Source organism: Dendrobates tinctorius, unplaced genomic scaffold (genome assembly GCF_039654945.1).
Source record: "Dendrobates tinctorius isolate UK_male_01 unplaced genomic scaffold, ASM3965494v1 ptg000007l, whole genome shotgun sequence".
In the NCBI taxonomy this organism is placed as follows: Eukaryota; Metazoa; Chordata; class Amphibia; order Anura; family Dendrobatidae; genus Dendrobates; species Dendrobates tinctorius.
Window position 1 is genome coordinate 25,821,394 of NW_027361675.1, and position 17,886 is coordinate 25,839,279.

At 53.8% G+C, this 17,886-nt stretch overlaps 1 protein-coding gene across 5 annotated transcripts in view; it reads left to right on the forward strand.

Annotated features, from left to right (window-relative positions):
* The first annotated feature begins 1,305 nt into the window (after positions 1 to 1,305).
* The window catches only part of KDM1A (lysine demethylase 1A), a 58,975-nt gene continuing 42,394 nt past the window's right edge, over positions 1,306 to 17,886 (forward strand). For 4 of the 5 annotated variants that reach the window (XM_073572846.1, XM_073572862.1, XM_073572854.1 and 1 more), the window contains exon 1: positions 1,482 to 1,957. In XM_073572846.1, coding sequence (XP_073428947.1) covers positions 1,487 to 1,957 — 471 coding nt within the window. In that variant the 5' untranslated portion in view covers positions 1,482 to 1,486. Of the gene's footprint in view, positions 1,423 to 1,481; positions 1,958 to 17,886 lie in introns of those variants that run through there. The other variant, XM_073572880.1, reaches the window with a different exon arrangement.

Below are 17,886 nucleotides of genomic sequence, written 5' to 3' on the forward strand. Positions count from 1 at the left end.
TCCAACTGCAAGGATGCCACAGATCCTGAATACCGGGGCCCTGAAGAGTGGTGGTCGGATATGTGCACTCTTAGTCTGTGTTCACACACAGCGTTTTTTTTTTTGTGTTTTTCCCACGGATTTACCAAAAAATCTGCGGGAAAAACGCAAAAAAGCTTCCCATTGATTTTAATGCATTTTGCACTTTTTGTGCATATTGATGCGTTTTTTACCGCAAAAAAACGCTTCGCGGTAAAAAACGCAGCATGCTCATTAATTTTGCGTAAATTCTGCATTTCTGGCTATTTCCTATGTGTCTGGGGACGCACGAAAAAAATTGCGGCAAAAAACGCGCATAAATCGCGGCAAAAATGCGCGGGGGGGAAAAAAACGCACGTTTCCTGGGAATTTTCTGCATGTGTGCACATAGCCTTATGGGTGGTGAAGACCCACTGAGCGCAGCGATCAGTGTCCAGCAGACCATAAGGCTAAGTGCACACGTAGCAGAAAATTTCTGATCAAAAACCTGACTCCCTTCCCAGAAAACCGCGCCTTGTCTTTGCGTTTTCCGCGCGGTTTTTGTTTTTTTTCCGGCGCGTTTTCAAAACGCACTGAACTAGCCAGAAACGCGGAAAAATCCGCGAAATTAATGAGCATACAGCTTTTTTTTTTTACCGTGATGCGTTTTTTTCACGGTAAAAAAACGCATCAATATGCACAAAAAGTGCAAGCATAGAAATTAATGGGAAGCTTATTTTTAGCGGTTTTATTGGCAAAACCGCTAAAAAACCGCTGTGTGTGATCACAGCCTTAGGCTCTGTTCTCACGTTGCGTCTTTGCTACAGGCAGAACCTGCTCTCGCGGCAGGGAGAAGCTGCTTACAGGAGGCCGGATTTGGTCATTCGTCTACAGTACTATTCGTTGCTATGGTTGAAATCCGCTGAAAGAAGTGAGACGTCGCAGCTTTCAAGAAAGAAGCAGTTTTCCAATTCAGTCAGGAAAAGCCGACGTGTTCAGGAGATTTCTGAATGCTCACAACTTTTGCTGCTACTGTAAAACGCAGCTTTTAAATTGCATAAAAACCGCAGCATCTGAACACGGCCCTGTAGGGTGCATGAGGAGACCAAGGCCATGACCAGACTTTCAGAGCCACGAGTCTCGGGTTTTGTGGGGTCCTGGCGCTTGGACCCCTATGCCCTATATGAGGGCACAGTTCCCAAACATGATGCCCCTTACCAGCTTGCTGAGGGAGACACAATGTACCCTGAGCAGCAGGTGAGGGCAGACAGGGGCCCCTGTAGGGGCAGTAATGGGGTCCCCGGCACACTCCATTAGACCACTCACTCACAGCACATGACGTACAAGGAAGTATTGGGCTGTGGACTGTGGCCTATGCCGACACCAGCCGGACGGGACGGCTGTGGGGACCTTCACCACTAGCAGGTGAGAGACACCGGCGGAGCACAATGTGGGGCGGACACCCGGCAGTGGGCGGACCCGCCTGCGCATGCGCGCTGCACAAACACGGTGGCCGCGGCTCCTGGTGTCGCCCTCGCTTAGACACTTTCACAAGGCTGCGACCGCCGGTGTATCAGTGTCCACTACTCCACCCAACATCCCCGTACAGGCTCCACCCACTCCCGAGCCCCTCCCCTCAATCCAAAGCCGCCATCTCAACTCAATGCTTGCAGCAAAGAAGTCCGAGTCCGGCGGGGGTGGTGAGAACGGAGCAGAGTCTCAGCCCCCTGCATCCTCCTCTTCATCATCCTCCTCATCTTCCTCCTCATCATCCTCTTCTAGCATAATGGCCTCACCAGATACTGGGGCGCCCCTCGAAAGGACCCCCAGGAAGAAGGACAGGGCCTCTCCTGGGGCAGAACACGGCGGCTCCTCTGCTCCGGGAATCATGGCTGGAGCGGACGGGGGGCAGCCCGAGACCCCCGAAGGTCGGCGAACAAGTCGTCGGAAGAGGGCAAAGGTGAGTTGGAGTCGAAGCTCCTCGGCCGATCTTTATCGCAGTGCGCCATTGTTCTGTCCTCATGGCAAGAACTGCATATCCGGGAGTGGACGAGCCCGATGGGTCTGCTGGGACCACACATGGGGGTCGTGGGGTCGGCTCCCTGCGGACTTCCTGTCCCCATGGAAGAAGCTTGGCCAGCCGTGGCTGATAACAGAGGAGAATAGCGCACAGCGGCCTCTGATCGGTGTGAGGTGGCTGATAACAGAGGAGAATAGCGCACAGCGGCCTCTGATCGGTGTGAGGTGGCTGATAACAGAGGAGAATAGCGCACAGCGGCCTCTGATCGGTGTGAGGTGGCTGACAACAGAGGAGAATAGCGCACAGCGGCCTCTGATCGGTGTGAGGTGGCTGATAACAGAGGAGAATAGCGTACAGCGGCCTCTGATCGGTGTGAGGTGGCTGATAACAGAGGAGAATAGCGCACAGCGGCCTCTGATCGGTGTGAGGTGGCTGACAACAGAGGAGAATAGCGCACAGCGGCCTCTGATCGGTGTGAGGTGGCTGATAACAGAGGAGAATAGCGCACAGCGGCCTCTGATCGGTGTGAGGTGGCTGATAACAGAGGAGAATAGCGCACAGCGGCCTCTGATCGGTGTGAGGTGGCTGATAACAGAGGAGAATAGCGCACAGCGGCCTCTGATCGGTGTGAGGTGGCTGATAACAGAGGAGAATAGCGCACAGCGGCCTCTGATCGGTGTGAGGTGGCTGATAACAGAGGAGAATAGCGCACAGCGGCCTCTGATCGGTGTGAGGTGGCTGATAACAGAGGAGAATAGCGCACAGCGGCCTCTGATCGGTGTGAGGTGGCTGATAACAGAGGAGAATAGCGTACAGCGGCCTCTGATCGGTGTGAGGTGGCTGATAACAGAGGAGAATAGCGCACAGCGGCCTCTGATCGGTGTGAGGTGGCTGACAACAGAGGAGAATAGCGCACAGCGGCCTCTGATCGGTGTGAGGTGGCTGATAACAGAGGAGAATAGCGTACAGCGGCCTCTGATCGGTGTGAGGTGGCTGATAACAGGAGAATAGCGCACAGCGGCCTCTGATCGGTGTGAGGTGGCTGATAACAGAGGAGAATAGCGCACAGCGGCCTCTGATCGGTGTGAGGTGGCTGATAACAGAGGAGAATAGCGCACAGCGGCCTCTGATCGGTGTGAGGTGGCTGATAACAGAGGAGAATAGCGCACAGCGGCCTCTGATCGGTGTGAGGTGGCTGACAACAGAGGAGAATAGCGCACAGCGGCCTCTGATCGGTGTGAGGTGGCTGACAACAGAGGAGAATAGCGCACAGCGGCCTCTGATCGGTGTGAGGTGGCTGACAACAGAGGAGAATAGCGCACAGCGGCCTCTGATCGGTGTGAGGTGGCTGATAACAGAGGAGAATAGCGCACAGCGGCCTCTGATCGGTGTGAGGTGGCTGATAACAGAGGAGAATAGCGCACAGCGGCCTCTGATCGGTGTGAGGTGGCTGATAACAGAGGAGAATAGCGCACAGCGGCCTCTGATCGGTGTGAGGTGGCTGATAACAGAGGAGAATAGCGCACAGCGGCCTCTGATCGGTGTGAGGTGGCTGATAACAGAGGAGAATAGCGCACAGCGGCCTCTGATCGGTGTGAGGTGGCTGATAACAGAGGAGAATAGCGCACAGCGGCCTCTGATCGGTGTGAGGTGGCTGATAACAGAGGAGAATAGCGCACAGCGGCCTCTGATCGGTGTGAGGTGGCTGATAACAGAGGAGAATAGCGCACAGCGGCCTCTGATCGGTGTGAGGTGGCTGATAACAGAGGAGAATAGCGCACAGCGGCCTCTGATCGGTGTGAGGTGGCTGACAACAGAGGAGAATAGCGCACAGCGGCCTCTGATCGGTGTGAGGTGGCTGATAACGGGAGAATAGCGCACAGCGGCCTCTGATCGGTGTGAGGTGGCTGATAACAGAGGAGAATAGCGCACAGCCGCCTCTGATCGGTGTGAGGTGGCTGATAACAGAGGAGAATAGCGCACAGCCGCCTCTGATCGGTGTGAGGTGGCTGATAACGGGAGAATAGCGCACAGCGGCCTCTGATCGGTGTGAGGTGGCTGATAACAGAGGAGAATAGCGCACATCGGCCTCTGATCAGTGTGAGGTGGCTGATAACAGAGGAGAATAGCGCACATCGGCCTCTGATCGGTGTGAGGTGGCTGATAACGGAGGAGAATAGCGCACAGCGGCCTCTGATCGGTGTGAGGTGGCTGATAACAGAGGAGAATAGCGCACAGCGGCCTCTGATCAGTGTGAGGTGGCTGATAACAGAGGAGAATAGCGCACAGCGGCCTCTGATCGGTGTGAGGTGGCTGATAACAGGGGAGAACACTCAGCAACTATCTTCTGATCAGTGAGGAGTGGTTGATAACAGAGGCCTATAGCAAGCATTTTAAGGCCCCAATAAATATGAGACTGATTGGCTAGCCGTTATGGATGTGTGTGAGTTGCTGCTGACAGAGGCTGTGGGGAGGTATCTGATCAGACTGCTGCTCCTTTTGTTCCCTAGAGATATGTATGGCAGGTGCTGGCAGAGTGAACATGGCAGCTGCAGTGTATGGGACAGTCGGGTCAGATGGCGGTTCCAGTGGATGGGAGAGTCGGGTCAGATGGCGGTTCCAGTGGATGGGAGAGTCGGGGGCCGGATGGCGGCTCCAGTGTGCGGGGAGGGGGGGCCAGATGGCGGCTCCAGTGTGCGGGGGGGGGCAGGGCCAGATGGTGGCTTCAGTGTGCGGGGGGGGGGGGCCGGGCCAGATGGTGGCTCCAGTGTGCGGGGGGGGGGCGGGCCAAATGGTGGCTCCAGTGGGCGGGGGGGGCCAGGCCAGATAGTGGCTCCAGTGTCTGGGGGAACGGGCCGGGCCAGATGGTGGCTCCAGTGAGTAGGAGGGCCGTGCCAGATAGCGGCTCCAGTGTATGGGGGAGTCGGGCCAGATGGCGGCTCCAGTGTGTGGGAGGGCTGTGCCAGATGGCGGCTCCGATGTGCCGGGGTGTGGGAGTCGAAAGAGTTGGTGGCTCTAGTGTTTGGGAGGGGTGGACCAACTGGTGGCTCCGATGTGCCGGGGGGCGGGGCCAAATGTGGGGCCAGGCCAGATGGCGGCTTCGGTGTGCGGGAGGGCAGTGCCAGATGTTGGCTCTAGTGTGCGAGATGGCCAGGCCAGATGGCGGCTCCGTTGTGGGAGGGCCATGCCAGATGGTGGCTCCAGGTTATGGGAGAGTAGGAAAAGATGGCGGCTCTGGTGTTTGGGAGGGGTGGGCCAACTGGCAGCTCCGGTGTGTGAGAGGACCGGGCCAGATGGTGGCTCTGGGGGGCTGGGCCAGATGGTGGCTCCGGTGTGCCGGTTGGCCAGGCCAGATGGTGGCTCCGGGGGGCCGGGCCAGATGGTGGCATCAGTGTGGGGGGGGCCGGGCCAGATGGTGGCTCCAGTGTGCGGGGGGGGGGGCCAAGCCAGATGGTGGCTCCAGTGTGCGGGGGGGCCAAGCCAGATGGTGGCTCCAGTGTGCGGGGGGGCCAAGCCAGATGGTGGCTCCGGTGTGCGGGGGGGCCAAGCCAGATGGTGGCTCCAGTGTGCGGGGGGGGCCAAGCCAGATGGTGGCTCCAGTGTGCGGGGGGGGCCAAGCCAGATGGTGGCTCCAGTGTGCGGGGGGGGCCAAGCCAGATGGTGGCTCCAGTGTGCGGGGGGGGCCAAGCCAGATGGTGGCTCCAGTGTGCGGGGGGGCCGGGCCAGATGGTGGCTCCAGTGTGCGGGGGGGCCGGGCCAGATGGTGGCTCCAGTGTGCGGGGGGGCCGGGCCAGATGGTGGCTCCAGTGTGCGGGGGGGCCGGGCCAGATGGTGGCTCCAGTGTGCGGGGGGGCTGGGCCAAATGGTGGCTACAGTGTACCGGGGGGCCGGGCCAGATGGCGGCTCCAGTGTGTGGGGAGGGGGGGGCCAGATGGTGGCTCCAGTGTGCGGTGGGGCCAAGCCAGATTGTGGCTCCAGTGTGCGGGGAGGGGGGGGCCAGATGGCGGCTCCAGTGTATGGGAGGGCTGTGCCAGATGGCGGCTCCGGGGTATGGGAGAGTCGGAAGAGATGGCGGCTCTGGTGTGTGGGCGGGCCGTGCCAGATGGCAGGTATGGGAGAGTCGGAAGAGATGGCGGCTCCGGTATGTGGGAGGGCCGTGCCAGATGGCAGCTCCGGGGTATGGGAGAGTCGAAAGAGATGGCGGCTCTGGTCTATGGGAGGGCTGTGCCAGATGGCGGCTCCGGGGTATGGGAGAGACGGAAGAGATGGCGGTTCCGGTGTGGGAGAGTCGGTCCAAATGGTGGCTCCGGTGTGTGGCAGGGCTGTGTCAGATGGCGGCTTCAGTGTGCGAGAGGGCCAGGCCAGATGGCGGCTCCGGTGTGTGGGAGGGCTGTGTTAGATGGTGGCTTCAGTGTGCGAGAGGGCCAGGCCAGATGGCGGCTCCAGTGTGTGGGAAGGCCGTGCCAGATGGCGGTTCCGGTGTGGGAGAGTCGGGCCAGATGGTGGCTCCGGTGTGTGGGAGGGCTGTGTCAGATGGCGACTTCAGTGTGCAAGAGGGCCAGGCCAGATGGCGGCTCCTGTGTGTGGGAGGGCTGTGTCAGATGGCGGCTTCAGTGTGCGAGAGGGCCAGGCCAGATGGTGGTTCTGGTGTGCGGTGGGGTCTTGCCAGATGGCGCACCGGTGTGTGCAGGAGGGCCGTGCCAGATGGCGGCTCCGGTGTGTGGGAGAGTCAGAAGAGATGGCAGCTCTGGTGTTTGGGAGGGCTGGGCCAATTGGCGGCTCCAGTGTGCGGGGGAACGGGCCGGGCCAGATGGTGGCTCCAGTGTGTAGGAGGGCCGTGCCAGATGGCGGCTCCAGTGTATGGGAGAGTCGGGCCAGATGGCGGCTCCAGTGTGTGGAAGGGCTGTGCCAGATGGCGGTTCCGGGGTGTGCGAGAGTTTTTGGGAGGGATGGACCAACTGGTGGCTTCGGGGGGCCGGGCCAGATGGCGGCTCCAGTGTGCCGGGGGGCCAGGCCAGATGGCGGCTTCGGTGTGTGGGAGGGCTGTGCCAGATGGCGGCTCCGGGGTGTGCGAGAGTCTTTGGGAGGGGTGGACCAACTGGTGGCTCCGGGGGGGGGGCGGGCCAGATGGCGGCTCCAGTGTGCCGGGGGGCCAGGCCAGATGGCGGCTTCGGTGTGTGGGAGAGCTGTGCCAGATGGCGGCTCTGGGGTGTGCGAGAGTCTTTGGGAGGGGTGGACCAACTGGTGGCTCCGGGGGGCCGGGCCAGATGGTGGCTCCGGGGGGCCGGGCCAGATGGCGGCTCCAGTGTGCCGGGGGGCCAGGCCAGATGGCGGCTTCGGTGTGCGGGGGGGCCAGGCCAGATGGCGGCTTCGGTGTGCGGGAGGGCCAGGCCAGATGGCGGCTCCAGTGTGGGAGGGCCATGCCAGATGGCGGCTCCAGGTTATGGGAGAGTAGGAAGAGATGGCGGCTCTGGTGTTTGGGAGGGGTGGGCCAACTGGCGGCTCCGGTGTGCGAGAGGACCGGGCCAGATGGTGGCTCTGGGGGGCCGGGCCAGATGACGGCTCCGGTGTGCCGGTTGGCTGGGCCAGATGGTGGCTCCGGGGGGGCGGGCCAGATGGGGGGGCCAGGCCAGATGGCGGCTTCAGTGTGTGGGAGGGCTGTGCCAGATGGCGGCTTCGGGGTGTGCGAGAGTCTTTGGGAGGGGTGGACCAACTGGTGGCTCCGGTGGGCCGGGCCAGATGGTGGCTCCGGGGGGCCGGGCCAGATGGCGGCTCCAGTGTGCGGGAGGGCAGTGCCAGATGTTGGCTCTGGTGTGCGAGATGGCCAGGCCAGATGGCTCCAAGTTAAGTGAGAGTAGGAAGAGATGGCGGCTCTGGTGTTTGGGAGGGGTGGGCCAACTGGCGGCTCCGGTGTGTGAGAGGACTGGGCCAGATGGTTGCTCTGGGGGGCCGGGCCAGATGGTGGCTCCAGGGGGGCCGGGCCTGATGGGGGGGCCAGGTCAGATGGCGGCTTCAGTGTGTGGGGGGGCCAAGCCAGATGGCGGCTCCAGTGTGCGGGGGGGCCAAGCCAGATGGCGGCTCCAGTGTGCGGGGGGGCCAAGCCAGATGGCGGCTCCAGTGTGCGGAGGGGCCAAGCCAGATGGCGGCTCCAGTGTGCGGGGGGGCCAAGCCAGATGGCGGCTCCAGTGTGCGGGGGGGCCAAGCCAGATGGCGGCTCCAGTGTGCGGGGGGGCCAAGCCAGATGGCGGCTCCAGTGTGCGGGGGGGCCAAGCCAGATGGCGGCTCCAGTGTGCGGGGGGGCCAAGCCAGATGGCGGCTCCAGTGTGCGGGGGGGCCAAGCCAGATGGCGGCTCCAGTGTTCGGGGAGGGGGGGCCGGATGGCGGCTCCAGTGTTCGGGGAGGGGGGGCCGGATGGCGGCTCCAGTGTGCGGGGAGGGGGGGCCAGATGGCGGCTCCAGTGTGCGGGGGGGGCAGGGCCAGATGGTGGCTTCAGTGTGCGGGGGGGGGGCCGGGCCAAATGGTGGCTCCAGTGGGCGGGGGGGGCCAGGCCAGATAGTGGCTCCAGTGTCTGGGGGAACGGGCCGGGCCAGATGGTGGCTCCAGTGTGTAGGAGGGCCGTGCCAGATAGCGGCTCCAGTGTATGGGGGAGTCGGGCCAGATGGCGGCTCCAGTGTGTGGGAGGGCTGTGCCAGATGGCGGCTCCGATGTGCCGGGGTGTGGGAGTCGAAAGAGTTGGTGGCTCTAGTGTTTGGGAGGGGTGGACCAACTGGTGGCTCCGATGTGCCGGGGGGCGGGGCCAAATGGGGGGCCAGGCCAGATGGCGGCTTCGGTGTGCGGGAGGGCAGTGCCAGATGTTGGCTCTAGTGTGCGAGATGGCCAGGCCAGATGGCGGCTCCGTTGTGGGAGGGCCATGCCAGATGGTGGCTCCAGGTTATGGGAGAGTAGGAAAAGATGGCGGCTCTGGTGTTTGGGAGGGGTGGGCCAACTGGCAGCTCCGGTGTGCGAGAGGACCGGGCCAGATGGTGGCTCTGGGGGGCTGGGCCAGATGGTGGCTCCGGTGTGCCGGTTGGCCAGGCCAGATGGTGGCTCCGGGGGGCCGGGCCAGATGGTGGCATCAGTGTGGGGGGGGCCGGGCCAGATGGTGGCTCCAGTGTGCGGGGGGGGGGCCAAGCCAGATGGTGGCTCCAGTGTGCGGGGGGGCCAAGCCAGATGGTGGCTCCGGTGTGCGGGGGGGCCAAGCCAGATGGTGGCTCCAGTGTGCGGGGGGGCCAAGCCAGATGGTGGCTCCAGTGTGCGGGGGGGCCAAGCCAGATGGTGGCTCCAGTGTGCGGGGGGGGGCCAAGCCAGATGGGGGCTCCAGTGTGCGGGGGGGCCAAGCCAGATAGTGGCTCCAGTGTGCGGGGGGGGCCGGGCCAGATGGTGGCTCCAGTGTGCGGGGGGGCCGGGCCAGATGGTGGCTCCAGTGTGCGGGGGGGCCGGGCCAGATGGTGGCTCCAGTGTGCGGGGGGGCCGGGCCAGATGGTGGCTCCAGTGTGCGGGGGGGCCGGGCCAGATGGTGGCTCCAGTGTGCGGGGGGGGCCGGGCCAGATGGTGGCTCCAGTGTGCGGGGGGGCTAGGCCAAATGGTGGCTACAGTGTACCGGGGGGCCGGGCCAGATGGCGGTTCCAGTGTGTGGGGAGGGGGGGGCCAGATGGTGGCTCCAGTGTGCGGTGGGGCCAAGCCAGATTGTGGCTCCAGTGTGCGGGGAGGGGGGGGCCAGATGGTGGCTCCAGTGTGCGGGGGGGGGGCAAGCCAGATGGTGGCTCCAGTGTGCGGGGAGGGGGGGGGCAGATGGCGGCTCCAGTGTGCGGGGGGTGGGGGGGGCGATGGTGGCTCCAGTGTGCCGGGTGGGCCTGGGCTGGATGGCGGATCCAGGGTACTGAGAGAGTAGGGGCAGCTGACGGCATGATGTGGCTGTGATCTGATGTCCTGATTGTGCCTTTCCTCTGCACACCAGTATGTAGTTCTGTCATGGAAGCAGTTAGGAACAGTGAAGCTAATCGTGTGCCATGCAGCGTAGAGAGTCTAACTCCCATCATGTCACACTGAGCAGTCTTTGACTGATCTGATGAGTGGCTGCAGCTCCTTAGGCCGGGACCACACAGCTATATATAGAATATGCAGAATAATGGTTGAGTCAGACATATGGAAAACCGTGCGCAGTGCTGATCACCCCTTTACATTTCTTTTTCTTTTAGATTTGTTCGGTATTTTTGACACCTAAATGAGATCAGGATGGAAATGTAACTCTTTCCGTGCTACTCTGTGCTTAGCAGTAGAGCTTTGGAGTCGGTGTCCATTTTGGTGGAGGACCAACTCCTAAAATATATAATACATTGGGTACAGTAGTTCAGTGCAGAATGTGCTGAATATTTTCACAATAATTTGGGAAAGTTCTGAAATGTCCTGTACATGTCTGTTCTGTTCCTGATCTGAGGATCTGGGCTTTTAGTGGAGATGGATCTGTGTCGCACTTTATGTACATGATCAGCAGTGACCAGTGCTGTGGAGTCAGGGAAATTGAGGAGTCTAGGGTTTGGGTTACCGACCCCACAGCCCTGCTTAGGACATGCTGCCCCGATCTGCAGCGCGCACACACTATCATAGCCTTCTGTGTGTTCCTTCTGATGACGTGCCAGTGTCTCCTCAGCACCCAGCTGACAGTGTAGGCAGGGCTGTGGAGTCGGAGTCGTGGAGTCGGAGTCTGTATAAAATGGACCGACTCCGACTCCTAAAATATATAATAAATTGTGTACAGTAGTTCAATGCAGGATGTGCTGAATATTTTTTCATAGGAATTTGGGAAAGTTATGAAATGTCCTATAAATGACTGTTCTATTCCTGATCTAAGGCTACATTCACACACAGCGGTTTTCCTGCGCTGAGGATACGTTTTTCAGCTGCAAAAGCAGATCAGCTTTTTAAAAAACCGCATCACCTGAAAGGTTTTTGAGCTCATAGATAATGTTTTCAATAGCAAAAGCAGATTAGAAATCTGCTCTATCTATCCATTTATCCATATCTGTCTATCCATATCATATCTGTACCAAAAAGAATGAAAGCCGGATACCACACAGACTAACACTCCTTTTTTTTAGCACCAGTCAGGTACACCTCATAGCTGCCCAAAAGGACGCCCAGGACAGGTATTACTCGTCTTCAGTAACATCAACATCAACTGATAGTTGGAATAAATAGACTGCATTCATCACCACATCTTCTTAAGGTGCAGGCTTTATTTTCAAGTGCAGGGGTGTGCAGTATGAGGTTCTGCAGCAGCTGAGAGGTGCAGTATGAAATTCTGCGGAACAGTATGAGATTCTGCCCCCCCCCCCCCCCCAGTTTTGATCCTGGCTACATATAGTGTGAATGTAGCCTGAGGATCTAGGCTTTATCTTAGCCGAGATAAGTCATAGCGTGTGTGTGTGTGTATATATATATATATATAAACAAACAATTTTTTTATTTTTCTTTTTTTTTATTTTTCTTTTTTTGGGGAGAAGCAGGAAAAGAGAAAAGGGAGAGGAATAGAAAAGGGATAGAGTTCATGTATGAATTTACAAAAGATTATATCTTTATCTTAAACCTACTCTATGATATTATACCTTCTGAGAGTTATTTTTGTGATTGTTTCTGATGTTTAGATCATGCCTACTATACCTACTATATGATGCATTTTTTCATATATGTTTATACACTCACTGGCCACTTTATTAGGTACACCATGCTAGTAACGGGTTGGACCCCCTTTTGCCTTCAGAACTGCCTCAATTCTTCGTGGCAGAGATTCAACAAGGTGCTGGAAGCATTCCTCAGAGATTTTGGACCATATTGACATGATGGCATCACACAGTTGGCGCAGATTTGTCGGCTGCACATCCCTGATGCGAATCTCCCGTTCCACCACATCCCAAAGATGCTCTATTGGATTGAGATCTGGTGACTGAGGACGCCATTTGAGTACAGTGAACTCATTGTCATGTTCAAACCAATCTGAGATGATTCGAGCTTTATGACATGGCGCATTATCCTGCTGAAAGTAGCCATCAGATGTTGGGTACATTGTGGTCATAAAGGGATGGACATGGTCAGCAACAATACTCAGGTAGGCTGTGGCGTTGCATCGATGCTCAATTGGTACCAAGGGGCCCAAAGAGTGCCAAGAAAAAATTCCCCACACCATGACACCACCACCACCAGCCTGAACCGTTGATACAAGGCTGGATGGATCCATGCTTTCATGTTGTTTACGCCAAATTCTGACCCTACCATCCGAATGTCGCAGCAGAAATCGAGACTCATCAGACCAGGCAACGTTTTTCCAATCTTCTACTGTCCAATTTCGATGAGCTTGTGCAAATTGTAGCCTCAGTTTCCTGTTCTTAGCTGAGAGGAGTGGTACCCAGTGTGGTCTTCTGCTGCTGTAGCCCATCTGCCTCAAAGTTCGACGCACTGTGCGTTCAGAGATGCTCTTCTGCCTACCTTGGTTGTAACGGGTGGCAATTTGAGTCACTGTTGCCTTTCTATCAGCTCGAACCAGTCTGCCCATTCTCCTCTGACCTCTGGCATCAACAAGGCATTTCCGGCCACAGAACTGCCGCTCACTGGATTTTTTTTCTTTTTCGGACCATTCTCTGTAAACCCTAGAGATTGTTGTGCGTGAAAATCCCAGTAGATCAGCAGTTTCTGAAATACTCAGACCAGCCCTTCTGGCACCAACAATCATGCCACGTTCAAAGGCACTCAAATCACCTTTCTTCCCCATACTGATGCTCGGTTTGAACTGCAGGAGATTGTCTTGACCATGTCTACATGCCTAAATGCACTGAGTTGCCGCCATGTGATTGGCTGATTAGAAATTAAGTCTTAACACACAGTTGGACAGGTGTACCTAATAAAGTGGCCAGTGAGTGTATATTGTTGCTTTTTGTGGCAGTTATTCCATATTATTGTTGATTGATTACTAAATGTTTATATCATTTGGCTATGTATAAAACATGTTCAATATAGGTATTTTTCTAGCAACATTTTTGAACTGAGTTTCAACCATCTACTCAGATGTTTTTAATTGGTTTGTTCCACTGTTTTTAATTAAGGGTCATTTGAATATGTTCCACAAAGGAGGATATATTGCTAGTGTTGGAGCTTAGTTCAAATAGGACCGTGAGGAAGGCACATAGTGCTGAAGCATGTAGTCCCTTGCTGGAATGCTACTAATTGATAGGAGTTCCTCATACTTTTTATGATATAATGGATTAATAAAGAAGAAGTTTTTACAAATCTGGTGAACTTTCATCCTTTTGCTGGATCCCCATTTCCTCATATTTCTATTTGTTGGGGCATACTCCCTGCCTTGATCCGTGCAAAGCACAGGGTGAACACCGATTACTGCATCAAGAGGAACTCCTTTATGGTGAGCTGGCTATATGTTTTTCACATTGTTTGAATATATATATATATATATATATATATATATATATATATATATATATATATGTATATATATAATATACAGTACAGACCAAAAGTTTGGACACACCTTCTCAATCAAAGCGTTTTCTTTATTTTCATGACTATGAAAATTGTAGATTCACTCTGAAGGCATCAAAACTATGAATTAACACATGTGGAATTATATAATTAACAAAAAAGTGTGAAACAACTGAAAATACTGTATGTCTTATATTCTAGGTTCTTCAAAGTAGCCACCTTTTGCTTTGATTTCTGCTTTGCACACTCTTGGCATTCTCTAGATGAGCTTCAAGAGGTAGTCACCGGAAATGGTTTTCACTTCACAGGTGTGCCCTGTCAGGTTTAATAAGTGGGATTTCTTGCCTTATAAATGGGGTTGGGACCATCAGTTGTGTTGTGCAGAAGTCTGATGGATACACAGGTGATAGTCCTACTGAATAGACTGTTAGAATATGTATTATGGCAAGAAAAAAGCAGCTGAGTAAAGAAAAACGAGTGGCCATCATTACTTTAAGAAGTGAAGGTCAGTCAGTCCGAAAAATTGGGAAAACTTTGATAGTGTCCCCAAGTGCATTGGCAAAAACCATCAAGTGCTACAAGGAAACTGGCTCACATGAGGACCGCCCCAGGAAAGGAAGACCAAGAGTCACCTCTGCTGTGGAGGATAAGTTCATCCGAGTCACCAGCCTCAGAAATCACAGGTTAACAGCAGCTCAGATTAGAGACAAGGTCAATGCCACACAGAGTTCTAGCAGCAGACACATCTCTACAACTACTGTTAAGAGGAGACTTTGTGCAGCAGGCCTTCATGGTAAAATAGCTGCTAGGACACCACTGCTAAGGACAGGCAACAAGCAGAAGAGACTTGTTTGGGCTGAAGAACACAAGGAATGGACATTAGACCAGTGGAAATCTGTGCTCTGGTCTGATGAGTCCAAATTTGAGATCTTTGGTTCCAACCACCGTGTCTTTGTGCAACGCAGAAAAGGTGAACGGATGGACTCTACATGTCTGGTTCCCACCGTGAAGCATGGAGGAGGAGGTGTGATGGTGTGGGGGTGCTTTATTGGTGACACTGTTGGGGATTTATTCAAAATCGAAGGCATACTGAACCAGCATGGCTACCACAGCATCTTGCAGCAGCATGCTATTCCATCCGGTTTGCGTTTAGTTGGACCATCATTTATTTTTCAACAGGACAATGACCCCAAACACACCTCCAGGCTGTGTAAGGGCTATTTGACCAAGAAGGAGAGTGATGGGGTGCTACGCCAGATGACCTGGCCTCCACAGTCACCAGACCTGAACCCAATCGAGATGGTTTGGGGTGAGCTGGACCGCAGAGTGAAGGCAAAAGGGCCAACAAGTGCTAAGCATCTCTGGGAAATCCTTCAAGACTGTTGGAAGACCATTTCTGGTGACTACCACTTGAAGCTCATCAAGAGAATGCCAAGAGTGTGCAAAGCAGTAATCAAAGCAAAAGGTGGCTACTTTGAAGAATCTAGAATATAAGACATATTTTCAGTTGTTTCACACTTTAATTATATAATTCCACATGTGTTAATTCATTGTTTTGATGCCTTCATAGTGAATCTACAATTTTCATAGTCATGAAAATAAAGAAAACGCTTTGAATGAGAAGGTGTGTCCAAACTTTGGTCTGTACCATATACATGTAATCGATATTACACAGTGTATTACATATTTACAATTTATTACAGTTCTTTGTGTTCTAAAGTTGTATTCCAATAAATAGAACATAATATCTATCTAAATATCTTGATTATTGCATCATAGAAATGATTAAATGTCTTGTGTTCACATTGTACTACAATAAATTTTTCACTTAAATATAAGCAATATATGTGGGAGTCGGAGTCGGTGTAAGGGAAATTGAGGAGTCGGAGTCGCAGGTCTGGCTTACCGACTCCACAGCCCTGGTTGTAGGTGCCCTGTGTGCCCGGGTACAGAGCCCGCACTTCCTGGCTTTGTGCAGATGGGCTGCAGTGTATTGTGAGCCATCTGCTGCAGCTAACAATGAGCGTATTAGTGAGTAGGGCCATCACATTGCCTGCCTGCCGTCTGCCTGCCTGGCATTCCTTCCAGTACAAAATGACCTCACAAAGTCCTATTCTTTTCAGCCAGGGAATAATATGTATCGGTCTGGATTACAAAATAAATGTTATTATTGGTGACTGTGCTGCCAGACATCCTGGGAGACCCTGATCATGAGAATTAAGGGGATGCAGGATGGATTTAGGGTTAGTCCCTGTACCCCAGTGATGCCACCGCAGTGTGACCCTTTTTCCAGTGAATCAAACCAGTTGAGACTTCAAAATTAGTAGAGTATGCAGTGCTCCCCTCTAATATCACGGTCGGTGGGGGGTCCAGAGGTCAGACCACACAGTCGGAGCGGTGGCACGTGCTAGCGATGTGCTGTCACTTTATAAGACTGCCATCATAGAGATAAGTTAGGACAGCCTTAACGGATAGGGGTGAAGTGGGGATTTTTTTTTTTTTTTTTGCTTGAATGCATATATTTTGGGCTAGAAAAAAAAACATTTTTGCAATAGGGATTCATTAAAAATGTACCATTTGCTTTCTCTAGTCCCGTTGCATTGTCTATTGCTGGCTGCGATGAGTTAACTGAGAATCTGCCAGTGAGCTCCTATTCACAGTCTGATCTGGTAGTTTGTAACTTTTTTATTTTTATTTTTCTGAGCTCCTCTGGCTGATTTATGACCATAGACCACATCAAAGTTAAATGTGCCAGGAAACAAAAAGCAAAATGGTGCAAAATGTTTACTGACACCCAATTGCAAAGATGATTTTTACCTTCAAATACATGTATTTAATAAAAAAAAAAAAAATAGTTAATTGTCAACTCCCTTTAAAGCCCCTGTATACCTAGTATAGCTGTGGGGCACACGATTGTTCAGCTGACTCTCCCGAGGCCTCCTGTGTCCTCACTGAGAGAGTCCTGGAGAGAAAGTAGGGAAATCCAACAGGTCAGCCATCTTCTCCCAGCCGCTTTTTTCAGGAGATACTAACACCCCAAGGGAACCAAGGTACTCGCTGCAGCACCACGGCCCCCATGTACTGTTGATCAGCAGAGACCCTTGGGGTCCGTCATTTCTCACAATTTATGGAAGAGAATGATATTGCCGTGCTGTTTGTTCCTGCATTTCCAGGAGGAGTAACGGAGGAATACCATAAGAAGTTTAAGTTGCGGTGTCTAGAATTGCGTGTAGTTAGTAAAGCAGACATGGCACCTGGCACAGCCAATTTAGGCTTTTCTTCTGCCATGGGTCCCCATGGATCTTTGCTGAGATCCGCATGAACTTTCTGCTCCATCACTGCCCTTAGTCCCTGGCTGTTCCATGCCTTCTGCCCCCGCAGTGGCTTCAGAGCCGGACATTGGAGAAACCAGGGCTGTAGAGTCGGTAAGCCAGACCTGCTACGCCGACTCCTCAATTTCACTTACACTGACTCCACGACTCCGACTCCCACGTATATTGCTTATATTTAAGTAAAAAATTTATTGTAGTACAATGTGAACATCAGACATTTAATCATTTCTATGATCCAATAATCAAGATATTTAGATAGAACATAATATCTATTTATTGGAATACAACTGTAGAACACAAACTGTAATAAATTGTAAATATGTAATACACTATGTAATATCGATTACATGTATACGATACAGACCAAAGTTTGGACACACCTTCTAATTCAAAGAGTTTTCTTTATTTTCATGACTATGAAAATTGTAGATTCATTCTGAAGGCTTCAAAACTATGAATTAACACATGTGGAATTATATAATTAAAGTGTGAAACAACTGAAAATATGTCTTATATTCTAGATTCTTCAAAGTAGCCACCTTTTGCTTTGATTACTGCTTTGCACACTCTTGGCATTCTCTTGATGAGCTTCAAGAGGTAGTCACTGGAAATGGTCTTCCAACAGTCTTGAAGGAGTTCCCAGAGATGCTTAGCACTTGTTGGCCCTTTTGCCTTCACTCTGCGGTCCAGCTCACCCCAAACCATCTCGATTGGGTTCAGGTCTGGTGACTGTGGAGGCCAGGTCATCTGGCGTAGCACCCCATCACTCTCCTTCTTGGTCAAATAGCCCTTACACAGCCTGGAGGTGTGTTTGGGGTCATTGTCCTGTTGAAAAATAAATGATGGTCCAACTAAACACAAACCGGATGGAATAGCATGCCTGTTGTGAGTTCATTTTCCCCTTCGTCACTGAGGTCTGGTGAACTCCCTATTCTGGTAAAGGAAGGTAATGAGCCTGATTATCAGGCACCTGAGTCTAATGATGATGACTGGCTGAGTGGAGTCACA